The 20,682-nt window shown below is 51.7% G+C and overlaps 4 protein-coding genes and 1 non-coding gene across 5 annotated transcripts; 1 reads left to right on the top strand and 4 right to left on the bottom strand.

The window, feature by feature from the left end:
* Positions 1 to 617: 617 nt before the first annotated feature.
* On the bottom strand, positions 618 to 3,752 carry NCU02179 (D-lactate dehydrogenase). Its single transcript, XM_959156.2, has 7 exons — positions 3,611 to 3,752; positions 3,329 to 3,549; positions 2,711 to 3,247; positions 2,194 to 2,593; positions 1,508 to 2,125; positions 1,078 to 1,382; positions 618 to 1,013 (listed from the first exon to the last, which is right to left on the bottom strand). Exons 3-7 carry the CDS (start codon positions 3,056 to 3,058, stop codon positions 942 to 944), a joined length of 1,743 nt encoding a protein of 580 aa, XP_964249.1. The 5' UTR covers positions 3,059 to 3,247; positions 3,329 to 3,549; positions 3,611 to 3,752; the 3' UTR covers positions 618 to 941.
* A 3,630-nt stretch (positions 3,753 to 7,382) lies between these two features.
* NCU14004 lies at positions 7,383 to 8,671 on the bottom strand. The gene has a single exon (XR_897760.1). It is a non-coding gene; the product is annotated as a ncrg71 (non-coding RNA).
* A 2,369-nt stretch (positions 8,672 to 11,040) lies between these two features.
* Positions 11,041 to 13,471, bottom strand: NCU02181 (40S ribosomal protein S4). The gene is made up of 3 exons (XM_959158.3): positions 13,330 to 13,471; positions 12,694 to 13,116; positions 11,041 to 12,463 (listed from the first exon to the last, which is right to left on the bottom strand). The coding sequence occupies exons 1-3, from the start codon at positions 13,341 to 13,343 to the stop codon at positions 12,115 to 12,117; spliced, it is 786 nt and encodes a 261-aa protein (XP_964251.2). The 5' UTR covers positions 13,344 to 13,471; the 3' UTR covers positions 11,041 to 12,114.
* Positions 13,472 to 13,753: 282 nt separating this feature from the next.
* On the bottom strand, positions 13,754 to 16,701 carry NCU02182 (hypothetical protein). Its single transcript, XM_959159.2, has one exon. The coding sequence runs from the start codon at positions 16,269 to 16,271 to the stop codon at positions 14,391 to 14,393; it is 1,881 nt and encodes a 626-aa protein (XP_964252.1). The 5' UTR covers positions 16,272 to 16,701; the 3' UTR covers positions 13,754 to 14,390.
* Positions 16,702 to 17,387: 686 nt separating this feature from the next.
* NCU02183 (hypothetical protein) lies at positions 17,388 to 17,813 on the top strand (the record flags this gene model as incomplete). Its single annotated transcript, XM_959160.1, has 3 exons — positions 17,388 to 17,461; positions 17,554 to 17,629; positions 17,724 to 17,813. The coding sequence occupies 3 exons, from the start codon at positions 17,388 to 17,390 to the stop codon at positions 17,811 to 17,813; spliced, it is 240 nt and encodes a 79-aa protein (XP_964253.1).
* Positions 17,814 to 20,682: the final 2,869 nt, after the last annotated feature.

The raw sequence follows: 20,682 nt of genomic DNA, 5'->3' as shown, positions 1-20,682 counted from the left end.
ACTGAGCTGCTCAGCTTCCGTTACAAGGTGTCTTATGTGTACTGGGACGAAAGAACATCGAAAAGGCAGTCTTGAGACAGAGGTGGTGGACAGGGCAGGAAGCGACGACAGAAACCGTAGATGTAGAGAAGGCCGTGAGCTGGGATTGAGCAAGGAGAATATTGTCAACTCACAGCTGAAGCTAACTGAGCTGCTTTTCCAACTACTCTTCCAATGTGTAAAGTAAAAAAAAATGTGAGACTGCCACTGATGATATTTGCTCTCGGGAGATAGTTGATTGACAGATGCCGTGGAGATGATGGATCCGGGGTGTACCAGAGGTACCTAGACAATCAATTTGTCAACTCCAAGATGCTGTCCATGTTGAGGCAAGAGCCCCAATGTTCCTAAGCTACCTCTAAGTATCTCTAGGCAGCCACCTGGGTATGGACAATTCAAGCAATTGTGAAACATTGCTTCGTGCCTTCTCCCTGCCGTCGTTCCTTCCTCCAATCTGAAATATGTGATAAGAGAGGGCCTCCCGTCGAGGTCACCGCTGCCCGCTTATCATCCGAACCCACTGTACCCACGGTTCGTTTCGTTGCAAGCTCCTCGTCTGGAAGATGGAACTTTCTTTGACGACGCCGGACATCAGATCAATTGATAAATGTAAACAACCCACATCTCCTCTCCACGGAGTTTCAACCAAACCGAGAATTATATACGAGTTTCGCTCTTCTTGATATCCTGTGCCTCAGTCATTGATGCATTCATTGCCCTATGGCCTCCGAAACTGAAGCTCAACGTTGAAATCAATGTAAAAACGCCACAGCATCCAGTCAAGACAGGGGTTTTGATCCTCAGTAGATACACTCACTTCTGTGATCCCTTTAGCCATGAACCTTGCGTCTCCTGGCCAATCCATCGTCTAGACACTAGCGCTTACCTCCTCGCCCTCCCGGTCACGCTCGACGATCAAAGATCTTACCCGGGTTCATAATCCACTTGGGATCCAATGCCAGCTTAATCGATTTCTGTACACTTAGTTAGCACGCAACCCAGCCCCTTAGCCAACTCTCCCGGAGTTCAAAGACTTACCATGACACCAAGTGTATCTGGCCCAACCTCCCACAATAATGACTCCTTCTTACCCCAGCCAATCGAGTGCTCACCCGTACACGTCCCCTCCATCTCCAGCGCCCTCTTGACCATGTTCTTCACGCACACTTCCACCTTGTCCCTTTCTTCCTTCTTCTGCCGGTTGTAAATGATGCTCTCATGGAAGTTTCCATCACCAATATGGCCCAGGATGCTAGCGAACAGTCCTAGATCGTCCATCTCCTTCTTGCTAACTTCGATGATGTCGGCCAGCCGGCTGAAAGGGACTGCAACGTCGGTGCTCCCTAGCAAAACCAGTAATGTTAGTATTGCTGTCTTTGTGTGAACAAACGCCCGGTGATGTTTGTTTGTTCCCCTCAATGTCAGGATTTCATCGAACAAGCACAAGTGAAGAGAAAAGAAAACTTACAAACTTCCTCGCCCTCCTTCCTCAAAGCAAGCATGCTCCACAGACTCTCCTTTCTCGCAGACCACAACAACTTCTGCTCTCTCGCATCCTTGGCAAACTCAAAGTTGCTCCCTTTATTTGTCTTGGTGATTCTCTGCACCAAATCAATGTTCTCCTGTACGCCTGCTTTCGTCCCCGCAAACTTGAAGAAGAGCGTCGGCATCTCCTTCCACACCCGCGGCGCAGTAGCTCCGCCTATGTTAACTACCTTCATCTGCACCTCGTCCATGATCTCCATGGCGGCGACAGGAATACCCCGTTGCATGACTTCGGCGGCTGCTGCCGCTGCGTCGCGGATCGTGGGGAAGGTGACGACTGCGACGGAGAGCTCCTCGGGGACGACGGCTAGCTTCAAAGTCGCTTCTGTAACGAGACCAAGAGTTCCCTCCGAGCCCACAAAGAGACTGTTAAGATTGTAGCCGGCTGAGGACTTGCGTGGACGCCGGCGGGTCTTGATGACGGAGCCGTCGGCGAGGACCACAGTTAGGTTGATGACCCAGTCTTTCATGGTGCCATACTTGACGGCATTCGTACCGGAGCAGTTGGTGCCAATCATACCACCAATCTTGGCACTTGGGCCTGTGTTATTCGTTAGTGTCTTGAACACTACTCGCCAGCCTTCATGCTTTTGCGGGCACAATACATACCTGGATCAATGGGAAAGAAGAGACCACTCGCCATCTTAGCCAGCTGCTCATTCAGATCCTGCCAACCAATGCTCGGCTGTACGACAATGTCCATATCGTCCTTGTTGAACTGCACGATCTTGTCCATAAAGGCAAAATCGACACTGATTCCCCCGTAAGGCGCAGAAAAGTTTCCTTCCAAACTGGACCCTCCAGAGTACGGAATGATAGGTACGCGGTACTTGTGACATATTCGTGCGATTGTTGACACATGCTCTGTTGATCGGGGGTAGGCTACCGCAACTGGTAATCCCTCTGGGTTGGATGATGACCACTCCGAATATCCATGAGCGTGGAGGTCATCCGGGTCAGTTGAAATGATGTCCTCGCCCTCAATCTCTCTTCTGATCTCCGCAATAGCCTGGTATCATCAACTTTTGCATTAGTCCAAGCTTACTAACCTTCGTGACTTGTGAGTGGGGTGGGAAGGCAATGACTTGATTGCGACCAGGTCTGAAAAATGATCACACCAACGTACCTGCTCCATCTCGTGTAGACTTGCATAATCTAGCGCAGGGTAGATACTATCCATCAACATAGTTCCGGGAAACCCGTTATGCCGAAATTCTGACAGGCTCCAGCCAAGGAGACTGGCGGTAGTGGCGATGACAATGGCTCCTGATACAGGAGGCCACGTCGAAGCCCATCGTGTCTGGCGTGCTTTACCATTGCTACTACCACCGCTCTCTCCAGAGATGTTGCTTCGGACGGCCGAAGTGGTGAGTCGCTGGCGGAAGGCAAGGCTCCAGGTACTCCCACTGACACCGGGGCCAGCAACAGCCCGGCGAATGGGCCTCGCCGCTTTCATGAGGTAGGTTGTCGACATGCCGGTCAGCGTTGTGGACTGGATCAGACACGATGGTTGAGTGGAGGGTTACGGTGCACCGTTATTGCTGAGTCTAAAGTGAGAACCAAGCCCTCATATTCAGTTGATGACCGGTAATATATGTTCTGAACACTCTCGTTTTCTTGGGAGGGACGAAATAGCCAACGCCGGTCTGCCCGATGGGCTCGTCTTGTTATGTTTTGTGAGCCTGGATGACTGAATACGACACAAACAACTTTGCTTTCTCGATGGACATGAAATTTCGCTTACCTCATGTAGAGTTAGGTCGGAAGAGGGACGGCTTAACTACGCCGTACTTATCAACTCGTGGCTTGGCTCTCACGCACGCCTGCACCCGAGGAAAGTACCCACTCCAAAGACTAGGCCCGGATTGACCCAGCCTTTGGAAAAGCGTACCCGAAGTCACACACTCAGCTCACCAAACCACTCGCCGTGCCTTTGTGGTAACAAGCAAACGACGATCAGTCCGTCTGTGGTAAAGTTAGGTGTCTTGGTCTTTTGACAGATCAAATCCGCTCTAATGAAACCTACAACTAGAGAGTTGAAGTGGGCTATGAGAAGGCTGCGTGTGGATGACTTGATGACAAAATCGTGATGATTTTATATTGAACGATTAAAGTTTTCAGAACGCGGTATGCATAAAAGGCATACTCGAAGGGTGCTTGTGAAGTTCCAAGAGCGAGCAAGAGCCGCTTCCATATGTGGGATGGATGTAGTAGAGAGATGTTGAGACGGGGTAGCTGACAGCGAGGCCCAATAAAAGAATAAAACCGAGTTAGCTAGTCAAGCATGATAAACTGCCATCCGCACTACGGAAAGGACCCTAATGTAAGCCAGGTCGGTCCGGATCTTCCAAGGCCTGGGAGAAGGAGCGATAGGGATAGCACCCGTCTTCACCGGGTGGATCTGATGATATGCAAGACAGGGGCCGCACAACAGGACATGAGCGGTGGCGGAAAAAGGCAGGACAGAGAGCTTCTTGAGTGGGTATAAGAGTACTTGTTGTTTTCGTAACCAGCTCGGTTTGGAGGAATCAAGGGTATTGAGGGGGTTGTGTGATGTAGTGCATCGTGGAACTGGCGCCGAGGACAAGGAAAAGGGCGGCCGTGAACGAACAGGGAAAAAAAGCATAAAAACTGTCTGATAACTTTGACACTATGAGTATCCGGAAGGGGATTAGCCAAAGAGATGAGCCTTTGTATTTGTAATCGGCCACAGAGTTGTCGTCTTACGAAAGCCGAGAGGATCTTGGGAGAGGAGTGAAAAGGCAGACAGGTCATCCTTGACCCCACAGAAAATCGAGGATCTAGATCTTGGGTACCTCTAGACATGCCCGGTACAAATCTCATCCGGATGGTATAGGGCAGCATCGGGTTAGCTCATCGCTTGGCACTTGCGCAAAGCGTCCTGTTGTGGGAGGAGACTGGGCAAACTGGATATCAAAAGATGGGGTATTCGTGGGGAAAGGGAAGAGAGACAAATGAGAGAAACAAAGAAGACTCAAGTCCCACATCCTCCCACGCGTAGCTCACATGGCATTGGCGGGGATAGAGACCGGAGGTCGGCACTGCAGTAGCGTCTGGTAGTATGCTCGGGCTATATATTTGGCGAGCTAGAGGTCACGCCGGGCTTCAGGTACCTGAATTGGTGTCATCAAGTGGAAACAGAAGATGGACTTGGCTCTGGGTGGTGGGGGAAGAAGAAGAATGGCATCTTGCGGGCCGAGTTGCTCGGTACAGTAGCATCTCTGGAACCCCCAAAAGCGTCGCTTGTCGTCGGCTACCTTTTTCCCTCTGTGCAAGCGGTGCTACAGTAGTTCGCTCTTTTGCAGTGACGTGCCAGCCATTGAAGTGGAGATTCCTTGATACTTCTTCTTCTGTCAAAGTTGGGAGTAGAATGCAACCCAAAGCCAGCGAATTAGGTAGGTATAAGCCACGGTTACCGTTGCATGCATCGCAATTTTTTAGATGGGAATTCTGTTTGGAGATTGGCCATTTCTGAGTCAAGGGGACTACCTGTTAGGTCTTCGTAATCGACCGTCTGACTAGCGGTTGGAAGACGTGACGATTATGGAGGTTATCGTCTATTTGTCCCAATGCTGTCGACAGGGCCACTGTCAGTAGCTCGCTCTCAGGTACCGGCTTCGTGGTGTCCCGGACAAGGGAGGGCAAGCCACACACCTATGCAGAACGAGTTTGGCGTTCGTTTTCGAGCCGTGAGGAATAAAAAAGCTGATGATCTACAGCGTTATGAAATTGGAGGCGCTATCATGGGCGCATTCCTGTTGCCCTTCAAGCCTTTGGCTGCCTGACTACTGTCAAAGCTTGGCGAATCCGGGATATCTCGCCCGCCAGGCCAAAGCCTTTGCAACTTGTGCAACCCTCGAGGTCGAGTTTCCGTGCGTAGGTCGCATCTGTTACTGATCACTTGCTTTTGTCTGACCCATCAGCTCTTCGCCCACCTGCTCGGGCCGCAATTACCAAGGGAAAATGCGGTGAAGAATGTGCAATGTGCGATAATCCCGTCACTTGAGGGTACCAAGGTTGAAGTCGTCCATAGCGTATATCTGCATTGGAAGTCTCGGGATAGTTTGATCTGGCAGACTTATAGACGGCAGTGGTGTGTTCATTACCGGGTTATTGGAACCGCCGGGGCCGTAATCGGTTATTTCGGTGAAAGAATGCCGCTCATTGCCACTTCAAGGGAGTCAAGATGTCAGCCAGCTCTCCACGACCTCATCACCTTCTGAAGTGCTTTTCGTACTGTCAGTTTGTGAAACTCTGTACCATGACGGACAGTCACCATACGATGAATATCATCCCTGACCCTCTTCCGCACTATAGCATATTTTTTGATGGGAGAAATCCCCCCACCCCATCACAATGCTTGTCCAGCGACTTCAGCGCAGAAGCGTGGTAGGAAAAGCAGTAGTAAGCGCGGAAATTGGATGTGACTGCCGAGGTCATGAGGACAAAAGACAAGTGATACAGTTGGCAGTAAGCTGCGGGAGCAAACAACCTGGAGATATGAGTGGCAGAAGTGGAGTGAGGTCAGACTTGCCAGAGTCATCCATTTCCCCAGACGGGACCACAAGAGCGAGGCGACGGCGACAGACTGCTCAAGACGGACAATTAAGTGCGGGGAAAGAAACGATCGGGAGCCTTTTGGCACTTCGTTTACTACTTTGGTTGAGATGCCGCGGTGCAACTTTTCACACGCCCCGTGGAATTGCCATCAATTCCTGTCCGCCAATCCGGCCAAGTTCGGGATGCTCGCCGAGTCGTGCTGTGTTGCGTGAAAGATGTTCTCGCTTCTCAACGCAGTCACGATCGGTCAGCTGGAGGACTCACGGAACCTCGAAAAGAGAAACATGGATGAGTGGAATGCGGTGAAAGCTGTCGAAGAGGCTGGTAAAGTAGCAGGATAGCAAGAGCAGTGATTGACCGGACGGTTGGTTGCCTTCATTACATTGTTTTGGACTGAAATGCGGTGCCTTTAGGTAGTGATAGACAACACAATGTTGGAAGGCGCAGCTCAGATGCGTAAAGTTTGAAAATGTGAACGGAAGGAACCCAGCCCCTCCTTGCCCGCGATTGCCCTACGGAGATGCCAAGCCGGTACAGCTGCCCCACATTGAAGCACCTGGGCTTGATGGAGCGGGCGGTCCCACCTCCAGAAGCCCACAACAGCTCCACGGACATTGCACAACACGCGGAGATGGAATCACACGACGACGGCGACAATGACCCTCACTCTAACCTTCTTTCCGCTTCAACTGGAAACTCTGGACAACACTCCGCTTCGGCTCAAGACTTCCTTCTTGCCAAATCTGCCCTTCCATTTCTTACCCCTCCATCTTCGGCAGTGGGGGGCGAAGCACTTTGCAGAGTCAGACATGTTGCCGCACTCCCACATCATCCGTCAACGTCAACGTGGAGCATGTCAATTATTAACTAAGTGAACGATTCGACCGACCGCTTTCAACAGGCACAGATCGCTGAGCCTCAGAATTGAATGGAACTTAACCACCGCCAACCAGCTTCCAACAATCATTGTCTCTAAGACAAAGCGTATGAGTCCTGTCCATCTGGCACAAGTGTCGCTATTCTGCCTACGTCTTAGAACAGCAGCTTTAGGTACCGTCATGGGGTTACACAGTCCCACCACCAGACCAACGACATCACAGAATCTTACCTAGTCTTCCTACCTCGGAATTCATGCCTCGTCTTCTTTCAGCTTACGTTGTTGATGCGCTCCTGTGGGAATGGCCTCCATTTCTTACCTTGCAGACCGCTTTCTTAGAACCAAGGAATCTGACTAAGTCGTTGAAATCCTCCTCGTTCTTCTTTTCGATTTCTTTGGGCCTCTTGATACCTATCAAGTTGAGCCATCAATGATACACCAACTTCCATCCACACCCTCAGCGACCGCAACTGCCCGTCGTCACACCTACCGCATCACATCTCAAAGTACAGTGCCCACTCCTTCGGCCGACGTGCCATACACTCCATATATCGAGCAAAGAAAGCAAACTTCCAAGCCCAAACATTACTGTCAATATCTGATCGTCTCGTTTCTTCGCGTTCGAATTCGCGTGTCCCGTCGTGGTCCGAAATGCCAAACAGGGCGCAAAGCGTCCGGGTTGTCATTACAGACGACATCGGCGAGAGCCTAAGCGAGACGCCACCTCCAAATTCTTGGAGCAGAAAAAGCAACATGTCTTACGCAGAGTTGACAGGTCGGCAGGGTCAAGCAGCCGCCCACTTGCCCACTCATCGAGAGAGATGGCACGGCAGGCAGAAAGCTCGACGCCGACTCGGGTTCCAGAACTCTCTCAGAAACCAGAAGCCCAGCAGCCGCCGTTAGGGCGGAAGCCAACGACCAAGGCATCCAACACAAATCCCTGACCAGCTGGATATCGCCGACTTAGCCAGTATTAAACTTCAAAACCGAAGCCGCATTCGTCACGCAGGAAGCTACTGTACGCCTCAATCAAGATGCTTCGGACCGTGCCCTTGGCCCAAGCGTACGATTTTGTACATCCAGCGCTTCATACAAGAAGGTGCGGCAGAGCTTGTTATGGTTAGGAAACCAATGAAGGTCATGGATGAACTAGCGCCCATCAATTGTGACCCTTTCCCTTTTCTACACCTCAGCCGAGATTGGTTTTGACGGTGCGACAAACATCACATAGATTCGAGACCACTGCGCTCGCTTGCGTATCTCGTGTACGATGATCAGCATCCGGACATCGCTGGGAAGTAGTGTAGTTCAGTTGACAACTCAAATTTCGTCAAGACGGTTCCTACCACTCATCCCTTCCAGAAGAACGGGTGACTGATGGATGAACGTGACGAGGAAAAGCCTTCCGCACCCTTCAAGCATTTACCCGCACGTCAGCTGATGGTCACGAGACTGGGCAGGAGGGCCAGATGAGACGTCAATTGAATAGCTACCATTCAGCTTCGAAGGTACCAACCAGCCACGGCAAACTAGTCTAGTTCGCCGTCGCATACGGGGAATGACTACTTTTTGTCGACATTGACATCAACGCTAAACCACAAGCATACGAGCTAACAAAATAATCGCTTCATATTCAATCCTGTGAATGTTCAAGAAAGGTCCCAGCTAGCCAACACCTACGAAATATGCTGGCATCCACCAATAGTATGAATTCACCCTTTTACCCCGGGCTCTTACCTCTTCTCGCCACGGGTCCTTCCCCATTTCTCATTTCTTTTCTCATAAATTGTCGTGAACCATGAGGCAAGCCTTGGGATGTTGTGCCGACGAGGATATGAGTGGTACCGGCCATTCTATCTCATACTAAATAGTCTTACCATTACTCGATATGTACTACCTGCACTTGTCTCAAGGGTCCGTGTATGCCTCAGCCTCACTTACTTCGACACCAACGGCCGTTGCCGTGCCTGGCTTGGCTCGGTGACCATGTGGCTCCGGGGGCTTGGTCGTCCCTGCTCTGTTCCTACACTTAACACAGGAGAACTCTGGGATGAAATGTTGCCGTGAATAATAAGGGTGACAAGTATGTGCCGAGTGACACGAAAACCAACTTGTCTTCAGAGTGCTGCTGAGTCTAACCCAGGTCGACGCAACCAGATGAAGGCAATCACAGCTCGTCGGTAAATGAGCATCCCCTCACCATGGTAAACTGTAGGCAATTTCCTGTTGGCATATTCTAGCCACTTGCGGTTCCAGGATCACACAGTCGGAAAAAGGACAGCGCGTTATGTTGAGGACCTAAAAGGCTTCAGTACTCGCACTTGGCAAGTCGCCACATAATGGAAAAGGACGCGGGCATAGGAACTAGACGTTGAAAAGCCACTTTCATGGGAAGGAAGGGAATGAGAAACAGCATAACACAGTGATCATGGTGACAAGAGCTTTGACTGGCTCAAATGGTCATGATACGGAGTAAATCCGAACAAGGGCTGAGTCTTATAAGACGGTTCTTCCTCCGGCTTCTCAACTACACCACATATCGAGCCAGTCGCCAATACAATTTTGCGAATAGCGTACAGTCACTCGGAAGAACGAGACTAAAGCCGCATCTTTCACGAAGCAATAACTCAAATAATACATCAAGCCTTTCGGCTTATCCGAGTGCTTTGTTAAACCGAACTTCGCAGTAGGTGCCTCCCTAGGAGCTAGCTTTAAGTCACTATAACAGCTTACAGTGGTATGGGTCATCTACGCCTAGTCGATGCAGGTGGATAAAAGTGTGGTCTGCTGTAGCATCTTTCTTAATGATGGATGTGTCTTGGAAGTCGATGACCTGGATACTGCCATCAAAAGGGGGTAGAGAGATGGAAGCGTAGAAAGATATTCTCATCCATGTGGCACCAACGTCCAGCCCAACCCACTCAAAACTTCACCCGTAGGGATAGAAATGAAGCCAAGGCCGAAATAGAAAGCCTTCCCAATCCCCGTCCCATCCCCTTCCGCCTCTTCTTCCCTTGTATTTTCTCATAACAAGCCTAACAAAGCCACCATATCTACTCCGTCAAGCCCCGACTTGGGGTCTGCTGCCTTTCCGCCCCGTCAAGCCGTCGGAAAAAAACAGACAACACCATGATTCGCTGAGATCAAGACACTCGTCACCCGAGCCCTGATAGTTGCCCGCCATTGTCTTCGGAACCAAGAGGGGAACGAGAGAAGTCTGTACAGAGATCGAGTAACTTGTCTACTCTCGTAAACGCCCCATCTACTTATCCCAAGCCCAGCCCAAACCAATACTTCACTACTCCACCACCACTGAGCAACCTATACCATTACATCGCATCTAACATGCCAGCCAGCGTATCTCATCACACCCGACTCCTTCCGGCCAGACTGACTAGTTCCGCCAGCAAGTCCAACAACACCGCGATAACCGCGTTTTGCGTCCTTACCATCCTCCCGTTTCTCAGTCACTCGTATACCTAACCCAGGTATCCTGCAAACCTGCTTCCCGTAGGTAGCTTTGAGTCTCGAACCCAAGCCAGCAGTGTCTACCACCAAGTATTCAAGCACTATATGTGCTCAGCTCATCCCAGCCCTGCCCTGCCCTACCGAGCCTGCTTTCCTTCCTGACTTATTTGGATGCCCGACATGACGCTTCCGGCGCCACCATCACAAATGAGACCAGTGCCCTTCCCCCTCCTCACGCAGCTCGTCTGAATTGGGCAACTTTGCAATCCTCTAGCCGCCCGCCCACTCGCTCGCCTGCTATTGTCATCCCCCCGAACTCTTTCCCTCCATCCCTCCGGCGCGCTCACGGTCGTTTCCAACACTTATAGCGCTTGTATCGACTTACTTCCTCCAGACATATAACGCCTTACTTAACACGCACCAGTAGGCTACCTACCTAATAGCGTTGGGTTCTTGCAAGTTAAGCTCAAGTGAAGAAAGGAAGTAGCTTTACCTTACCTACCTCTATGTAGGAAGGTATATAGAAGTAGGGACCAATGATTCACATAATTTACACACACACACACACACACAGAGAGAGAGAAATCTCCAACCAACTAGCTAGGGTTTCCCGATTTGATTTGCCTGTAGGAGTGAGTGAGTGAGTGAGTGACGATTTATGGTGACTCTCCCTTTTACTCTCTCTCTCTCTCTCTCTCTCTCGGCACAAATCGAAATGAGTAAGGTAGGTAGGTAGGTAGGTAGGTAGTGAAAAAGGGTACAGGGAAAAGAGCGGGAAAGTGACAGGGCTGGTTTAAGCATTATCACCACTGGTGCCTCGATACAGATGAAGAGCCAAATCGAGTGGCAAACGAAGACGAAAATGCGGAAGTGATCTGATCTAACCTTGGATTGGGTTCTGAGTCTGTCGTTGTTGCCGGGCATCATGGAAGAAGAAGAAGACCGTATCAGGTGCTGATCGTCAGCACGTATGTTGTAGTATGTTATGGACCATGTACAGCGTCAAGTCAAACCTTTGGAATCCTAATCTAGAAAGATGATGATGCTGATCGTAAGGGCGGGACGAACATGGAGTAACGCGGCGGGTGCCTTGGGGGAATGGTCGAATTGACCGAGTGGTCTAGAGGCGAGTGATATTGGAGGTTGTTGGTTGTTGTGTCGTTACGGCATGAGGCCATCTTGGGCATGGTTGGTACACACATTTGTTGCGTGATAAGTTAAACCCCAGCTAGAACTCTCGGATAGTGTAGTGGCGTCAGACGTCGAGATATCGCGAATGGGTAGAGTAGGTCAGCACATCACATTCACGATGGCGAGAAAGATGGGATCCGACAAAGTTTGAATAAGGCATAGGGCCAGAGGGCCGGTTGTTGTGATCCAGTATCAGGGAGCCATGTTTAGGCATCCAGCTAAAACTAGAAATACCTAGGTACGGAGCTAAGGGTCGTCGTTCTTACGCGACGGGTATCTTGAATTTCACATTCCCCTATTAACTCCATCCCAGCATGCATTTTTTCAGTGAACGTTAGGTATCAACAAGCCAAAGCCCCCGTTATGCCCGAAATCCTTAGTCATGAAGCACCAGAAAACACACTTGCACACATTTAGTGGGCAAGAGCGTTGGCGCGGCGGCGGTCACGCTCCTCAGCGATGGAGAGCTTGACACCCTTGCCCTTGGGGAGGGAGATCCAGGGCTTCTCGGAGCCGATAACGAAAACGTTGGACTCGCGGGTAGCGAAGGTGTTGTCAAGGGCATCCTTGACGTGGATGATGTTGAAACCACCATCGTGACGCTCACGGTGGGTGATGACACCAACACGACCCATGTTACGACCGCCGGTAACCATGGCGATGGCACCAGTGTCGAACTTGACAAAGTCCTCGATCTTGCCAGTCTCAAGGTTGATCTTGACAGTGTCGTTGACCTTGATCAAGGGGTCGGGGTAGCGGATGCTGTTTGTCACGCACAAGAGGTTAGTCAACCGTGGGAGGGGAAAGTTTGGACATACCAGCCGTTTAGATCTCGCTTGTAGTTGTGTGATCGCAGAGGATGAGTTCCCCCATTCCACTTTTCCCGCAAAGGTGTCGCGTAGGACGGACATGTGGGGGGAGTGGAAGGGTGAACTTCCACGCGTATCTACCAAAGCTTGGTCCAACGGCTGATAGATGTGGGCAGAACTTACGTTCTGGCATCATGCGTAACCAAGAATGGGATACCGCCCTTGCCAAGCTGGACGCGCTTGACCTTGCCGAGCTTGTACTTGGCCTCCTCATCCTGGATGCGGTGGACGGTGAAACGGCCCTTGGTGTCGTAGATGAGACGGAAGTTCTCGCCAGTCTTCTCGATGGTGATGACGTCCATGAAGCCGGCGGGGTAGGTGATGTCGGTGCGGACCTTGCCATCGACCTTGATGAGGCGCTGCATCATGATGGCCTTGGTCTCACGGTAGTTGAGCGCATACTTGAGGCGGTTGCGCACGAAGACGATGAGGGGCATGCACTCGCGGAGCTTGTGAGGACCAGCGGAAGGGCGGGGAGCATAGACACCCGACAGCTTGTCGAGAAGCCAGTGCGAGGGGGCGCTAAGGCGCTTCTGGTGCTTCTTCCTGCAGTAGGGAGTCGGAGTCAGTCATTGCCGCCGCTGAAAGGGTTCGATTTTGCGACATCTCCACGCGATCTTTTGGTGTTGCAGCGTTTGGCGCCCAATTTCGAAGACGTGACCGAACTCGAAACTGGTCATCCAAATACTGCGTCGCCGGAAAGCATCGTCGAATGGAGAATGGCGTCAACGATCCGCGTATGGATGGTGGTGTACTTACGGTCCTCTGCCCATTTTGACGGTTGGCTAATGGATTTGCTGGTCGAGAAAATCAGGAGGGAAAGTTCGTCGAAGAAGCCGGCCAGGTAAATATGAAAAGTGTTTTGTGCCTCGAAAACCCTAGCGTCCTGTGGGTGGGCGGTGACAGCCGGCAATTGCACTTGGCGCTTGGCAGTTTCGTGGATGCGTGGTCTGTGCTCCACATTCTGTTTTGCGCCCCACTGCGACGCCTCACTTGCTGTGGGGTAGTCACCAGCTGAGGGTAGGCTGCGTTCGGGGTTAGGGTTGGCCACGTTGATCGCCCATCTGTCTTCCGGCTGTGAGGTGTTGTCCCTGTGAAATGTCATCACCAGATCCTCACCAGCCGTGGCCTGACATCATGATACAAACAAACGCTCTTACCAGGCTCGTATTTGATATGCTACCTCGAAAAAGCACCCCATAACAGCCACTCTTAGTGAAGTCAATCGAATTCATATTTGCTTTACTCGTATGCTTTAAGTACTAGGCATCCTACTGCGAAGTAGTTTGCTTGACTGTCACTGATGTTTCCTATCTCCTCTGGTTGTATCTCTCGTCATCTCGTCTTCCTCCCATTGTTGACGGTTGCTCCTGCCTCGATTCTGACTGTGGATCGATCCCGGCCCCAACCAAGAAGATGCTCAGAAGAAGCTCTCCATGAATATGTGTGACGCACTCCTCCCTAAGTTGTCTGTCCTTCTTCAAAGACAAATGCGTGCCCCCAAGTTCCCGATCCCAGTCTTTTGTCAGCCCCTTGACTGACGCCGCCCGATGTGTATAAACGCAAATAAAAAAGAAATAAAAAAGATGTTTTGCGAAGCCTGCCTTGATGACCGGTGACGCCCTGTGTCTAGAAACCCATATACGCTGATAACATAGCAAAAAAAACAAATGAAAGTTTGTCAGGTTCAAACAATGCGCCGGCCGTTTGCCGTGCGATAAATTTCGTGTGTTAGAGACGACAAAAGATCTCTCGCGCTGGCGGCAAGAAATCGCAACGTTGTGGCAAGCTCTCTGCATGCCTACCTGTTACCTCGCGCTTCAGAGAGCCCTCCGATGGGCGGATCCGCCCGATAAACCATCCTGACCTCCTGAAATAACTGGCGCCCCTCCCCCCATACCTCCCTGTCCATATCTCAGGCGCTCCGAGGCTGAGGAAGGATCTTGGGCATCGTTTAGCAGGAGTCGGGATATGTCCATATCGGGCGGTCCTCCGAAATATGACGACGACAGAGGACCGTCGGGCAAGTCGGCAAAAACAGAAGCCAGACCGGGTAGCGTCTCTGTCGGTTCGCATGTCGTACTCGGGAGCCACTTTGGCAATTCCTCCCTCGAGCTCTGTCGCGATACTTGCGGTTCTATCGATCGTGCTATGGTCGGCTCGAGAGTTTTGGATATCGTAGGGTGAATGGAAGGTTCCAGCAGACTGATGCTGGATGTAGACGCCTCCGCACTCCCGCGCGCTTGATGGTCCTTATCCCGGGGATTGGTCTTCTCAATGCTTGCGTAAATTTGCGGATACTTGTTGCGAACCCGGTCGCGCAAATCCGTGGGTTGGCGGCTCTGAAGATGATACTCTGGATCGCGTTGGATCTTGGTCCAAGCCGGCCCGTGCTTCTTGAGTCCTGCCAGGATTTCCTTGTCGTCCAAGTCCGTGAATGGACGCCGCTCACGACGGTGCGACTTTTTGAATGGACCCCTGATTCCCAGTTCGACAAGATCTTCCATCTTCTTCCGGTGTGCCCGACTCTTTCTCTGCTTTGCAGGGGCCGAGTCGGAGTCACCCCTATCCTTATCACTCGGTCCAGCCTCTGGGTTGCTCAAGAGAGCATCCAGCGACAAGCCATTCTTGTGCCTGCTGTTCATGTGCGTGCTTGGTTCGCCTGACGTAGACTTGTCGGCCGCAGGGCTTCTCTTGCCTGAACCCCCACGAAGCTCCTCGGGACAGCAGGTCCGAAACCGATCCTTGAGGTCACCGGCAGTCCGATCGTTGAACTTGTAGTCGGGATCCTCCAGAATGGTCGTCCATTTTCCAACACCATGCCGACTGACACCCAGTAGAAGGTTGTTGGTTTCCTCATCAGACCACTTTCTCCGTGGTTTCGCCGCCCTCCGTTTCGCCTTGGCTCCGCCACTCGTCTTGTCTCCGTCTGTTGGGGGTGGGGATGTAATGGACCACTCGGCGGGTGGAGTTGTGGTTGCCGAGGCAGGGACATGGGTCGGAGGACTGAGATCATGCATGTAGCCGCTTATCCTCGGTGCCTCATGGTCAACAACGCCGGAGAGTATTGGAGGAAACCTGCTGGCGTTGGGGTTGGGTGGCGGTTCGTGAAGGCCGTTAAGGATGGGTGGGACCGTGACTACTTGTTGAAGAACCACCTCTTGGGTGGATTTCTGTTTCTTGAGAGGCTGAGGCAGCTGGACATAGTCGTCTTTGGCAGCGAGAGCCCGCTGCCGCTTCTTGTTGTAGGCATCTTGAAGCGCATCGGGGTGGTCGCCTGCAGGTCTGCGCAGAGAGAGGGGCGTGCTGCTTGTCTCTGGGGAGTTTGATGAAAGTAGCAATTGGAGTGAATAACTCGAAGGAGGGTGGCGAGCGGCAGAATCGCTTGCGAACGGGTCTATCCTGGGCGTCTGCTTGGTCATAGACTCGTTACTGAGCGTGTGAATCGGTGGCAGAGTCGGCAGTTGCTTGTCGGTTCTCTGCTGCTGCTGCTGTTGTTGCTGCTGCTGTTGTTGTTGTTGTTGTTGTGGTTGTTGTGGTTGTGGTTGTTGTCCAGCATCGCGGGGCAGGGTAGGTAAATAGAGCGAGTTGCTGTTCACGGGGGCCGTTATAGGACCGAGCTGTATAGGTGAAGGGCTGTCGGCTTGCTGAGTGTTAAGTACGGTTGAGAGGTGCATAAGCCGTGGCTCGATGGTAGCCATCGTGGAGGAAGGGTTGCCTCGAGGAAGCCGGCATTGGGCAGTCGGCGAGGCGGGGCCCGGGGGCGTTGAGGGCGACAGCGTGTATGAATGCGTAGGAAACTCTAGTGTTAAGCTGTCTGCGGAAGATTGAGTTGTTGGCAACGGTATCGCGGATGTGGTAAGTGTGATATGTGGTGACGATGACGGAGTAGGGGAGGGATGACAACTTTTTTTTTTTTTCCCGGAGTCTGATAAACACAAGATGATGCCTGGTGGTATTTGAAAGAGAGATCTATTAAAGAAGAAAGGCGAGGCCTAGAACGAACAAAGCCCACGAGACAGACCAGCGTAGGAAACCGAGACTGAGACACCAGTTGTTTACCCTCGTGACAAGGAAAGTAGGCGGAGAGGAAAGAGGAGGCAATGAACGGGAATGGGGAGGAAAAAAAAGGAAGTTGGAATTAAGGATGATTCTCGGACGAGGTCCCAGGATGTGAGAGGTCTCGGCTTCCACTTTGGTTGACTTGCCCACTGTACACTGGAGGTACCTTGCGGCCCACCACTTCCGCGGCCCTTCAGCGTGCCCCCATTGGGTCCCAAGCTAGGTACACTAGGTCGTTCGATAACTGTGGTTGTACTTGCCCTGGGCTGGGACCTGATGGGGGAGGTGAGGTGACCCGCAGCACTGCATGCGGGTGCGTTAGGACCACCGTAGTGGGAAATCGATGGGCCAGAGAATCGAATCCGCGAAGGAAGAACCACAGAATGTGGAATGAATCCATCCGTCCCGTCCCACCCGCTCGCTACCTCCATACCTACCAACCTACCTACCCGCACTGTACGTACCACCTCACCTCGCTATGCCCCCCTCCGAAAAACAACGGCGGGCGCTGGTGTGTGCAGGTGCTGCTGGAAAGGGAAAGCTTGGCACCTGGAGTCGAACGGCAGATACGTACTAAGTAGGTAGTGTAGTGTAGTACATCTAGATCTTGACAACGCCTCCTCTCGGTAGGTGGTAGCTTGGCACGAGCATCAAATATCTCTAGAGTACTATGTAGTGTACTATTACATTACATTCTGATGGAAAACGTCCAGACGGCATCCTTGTTGAATCCAACTTGTTGGTCAGCTGCTGTCATGGCCAGCCTGGGTTCAGCCAAGGTACCCGGTCCCATCGAGTTTATTTCCGGCAACAAGGGAAGCTGGATAAGGTATAGTTGAGTTGACTAAACGTTGACCAGAGGAGCGGTACCTGACTCGTGTTGTTGTTCATCCAACTGCTCATGTTTTTTTTTTTTTTTAGAGTCTACACTACATGTTCAGATGGTTCGTGGTCAGGCATGGCTATCTCTAGAAGGAGTGTGATCCAGTGCGAGAATGTAAGCCTGATGGACATTGTGGATGAGCAACAAGTAAAGTGACATCAAAAAGTCCAAAAAGTCCCCGAAACTGCTCCTGATATCGGTCCTCCAGAAAACAGCGATAGTCTTGCAGATTGTAGACCCGTTCCATCTGATGGGTGGGGTTAGCTTACACATTGTTGCTCAGGGCAGTGGACACTAGGGTCCGGGTCCCGTCCTTCATCCTCTTTCTCCCCCTTCCCTCGCTTCCCTAGTGTGTTGATCTTTGCTTCACCCGGGTCCTTCTCCCCGGCCCAGCTCGCCAGGCACAATACATACCTATGTATTATCCAGCATCTACCAGTCCGCATTAGTCACCACCAAGGGATCAGGTAGTTGTCACAAAGCCTTTTTTTTTTTTTTTTTTTTCCACTCTGACTGCAAAGTACCTCACATGGCTGTTGTGTGCTGTAGTGTAGTGTAGTGTAGTGAAGTGTAGTGTAGTGTACACTACTCCTCTTTCACTTGGCACCATCACATTTCCACTTTTAGCTGGGATCGTCCAACACAAAGACTCGTTCTTTTTTTTCTCATCATCGAGACTTTTTTTTTCGCCTCCTCCAGCTCCGGTCTACGGAATGCACCCAAGGTTTCAAGGGTCAGTGAGACCCCGAATTTGACAACTCTAGCTCATCCTGCGTAGACGGACAGAAAGTGGGATGGAGGAGGGGTGAGTCGGGGAGACAGAAAAAGCGAGAGACAAAGGAAGGAAAAAAATAAAAAAAAAAAAAACTGAAGAACAATTCCATTTTGAAAATGGAAGCTTCCATCTCTGTCTGCTATTCATCATGTTTCATTCCGCAATTGCAAGTCGACCCATTTCAAGTCCGCCGCCACATTGGGCGTCTCAGTCTCCCTGATTGTTAATAATGAACGACAGCAGAGAAAAAGCGAAGAAAAAAAAAAATGATGCAGCCTCGGCTATCGAATGAGAACGAGCTAGTGCCAATGCCACCTAACTTTGATTGGGGAGGCAATTGAAGACATTTACGGCACTTCCCTCTGTCAAACCCGCTGGCCACTCACAGGGCATCGCCGACGCGGTTACCCACCCGGCCTCTTGGGATGGCCTCCTCCATTACCTATGTTGCTGCTGCCCACACCACCCTTTACGGGGTTCGGAAAGATGGGGGGGGAGGGCATGCCCCTGGGGCGGAGGAGACGCCGTCAGGGGAGTGGTGTGCACTGAATGGTTCGGAGGGAAAGGGCAGCACAAAGCCGCTATTATTCTCACTAGGTAGGCAACGGTTACACGGCTGCGACGACACCACCACGGTAGCTTTCAAAGTCTTCAGCAACAGCGAGATACACCCGACAGCGGGCACGCCTTTCTTGCTCTCCCCGGCATTGGCATGTTGACATGTCATCTGCTGAGAACTCTTCGGGAGATCTAACCTTCTTATGGGTCTCTCATCCGGGCTGTCTCATACATAGCATGTCTCTGGTGATGATGGGCCTGGATCACTGAGGAACCACCAAGACCACCCTCGCACGCCAGAGGGCCGGTGGACGGAAGCTGAGTGGCGAAGCAGGCGTCTGGGCTGTCTTTCCCTGCCCTGTCCAGACCATCTGCCCTCCAGAACTACACTACGTACACTACCATACAGACTGCGGTAAACCCGACCCTCAGGTTTGACGCCCACCAAAAGCCGCCAACCGCGGAGGTGCTATTATGTACACTACACTAGTGTAGAGGCTCCTACTATCTAGACTATGTTCTAGATGTACACGCACGAGACACCAATGCCATCCATGCCTCCGCGGAACAACCTTTTTCATCTGCCAGATCCGCGCTTATTAGCTCCATGATCAACCGAAGCTGCTTCCCGATGGCGAAACCAGCAAACCACGATATTGTCCATCTACGCACGCGAGGGAGCCTCATATCCATCTCCTTGACTGGCTGGCTTACCCTGCCCACGCCCATTTCTCGTGGAAATTGGTACACTACACTACACTACACGTTACGGATACCCAGATCGTCACGACATAGGTAGTGTACTGGACCACTGGCTGGCTACGGAATGAGAAGCACGCCAACACTGGCACACTGATGACTGGCAAAGACTGGAAGGGACCATGCCAGCTGCAAAGAGAAGAAAGGTGGTATTGGCCCGGAGTCGGACTCGCTTCCGCCTCCGCCTCCAACGACTCACCTTACCTTCGCCTCCATACCAGCTCACTGCACAGTGGTTTAATTCCAGATGTTGGTGGAGAAGATGGCACACGAGTTCATTCCGCGATCTGTATGCGATCCATCAAGCGCTCCATCATCACCGCCGTTGACGCTTGTTGCAGTTGCATATGTGATCCGTCACGGAAGGTAGGTAGCTCATGGTCGCCCCGCGTGAGTCCCGACCGCCCACATCCACACTCCCATACTAGCAGTGCGCAACAGACATCATCGAGCCCTATCCTGCTTCGTGTCGTTTCACAGCAGCAAGCCTGGGTAAAAGAGAAGAAAAGAAAAAAAAAAAAAAAAAAAAGGCCCTCGCACCCTTGGAAACTGCCGGCCCTATCCGCTGTCAAAAGTGAGACTGAAGCAAACTCATGCAAAATGCGACAACCTCCTCGGGGACCGGTGGCAACTTTACAGACTGACAACCTTTCGAGCTGAGAAGCCCGGTGGTCACCGCTTCCATCTCCGGCCCGTACCGAGTGGAGATGTACACTACATAGTATGACCGAGGGGAATGTCTTATCGTGAGCAGGTCTTTGTCATGGAAGCTTATTGGGTCTAGGGTCTCGGCCCAGCCTCCGACTCCTGATGGATCCTGAGGCTCGTGTGCCGAAATGGTGTCAATGCTTTCAATAAGAGATGGATTTGACTCGAAGGGAGATCCCGGGACCCGAATCGACCCTGTCGTCCTGACAGTTAGGACCATTTCTTCCGCTGTGCCGTGGCAAGAACAACCACCTACGTCAATACCAAGAGGTGTCCGTTACCGCTTCGAGACTTGTCCAATATCCATCCACCTGATCGTTCAGGGTCTCAACATCAAGACATTCGCTCGCAGAAGGATCACGTTCAG

Source organism: Neurospora crassa, linkage group I, assembly GCF_000182925.2.
Source record: "Neurospora crassa OR74A linkage group I, whole genome shotgun sequence".
NCBI classification, from domain to species: Eukaryota; Fungi; Ascomycota; class Sordariomycetes; order Sordariales; family Sordariaceae; genus Neurospora; species Neurospora crassa.
This window is presented reverse-complemented; position numbering and strand designations above follow the sequence as displayed.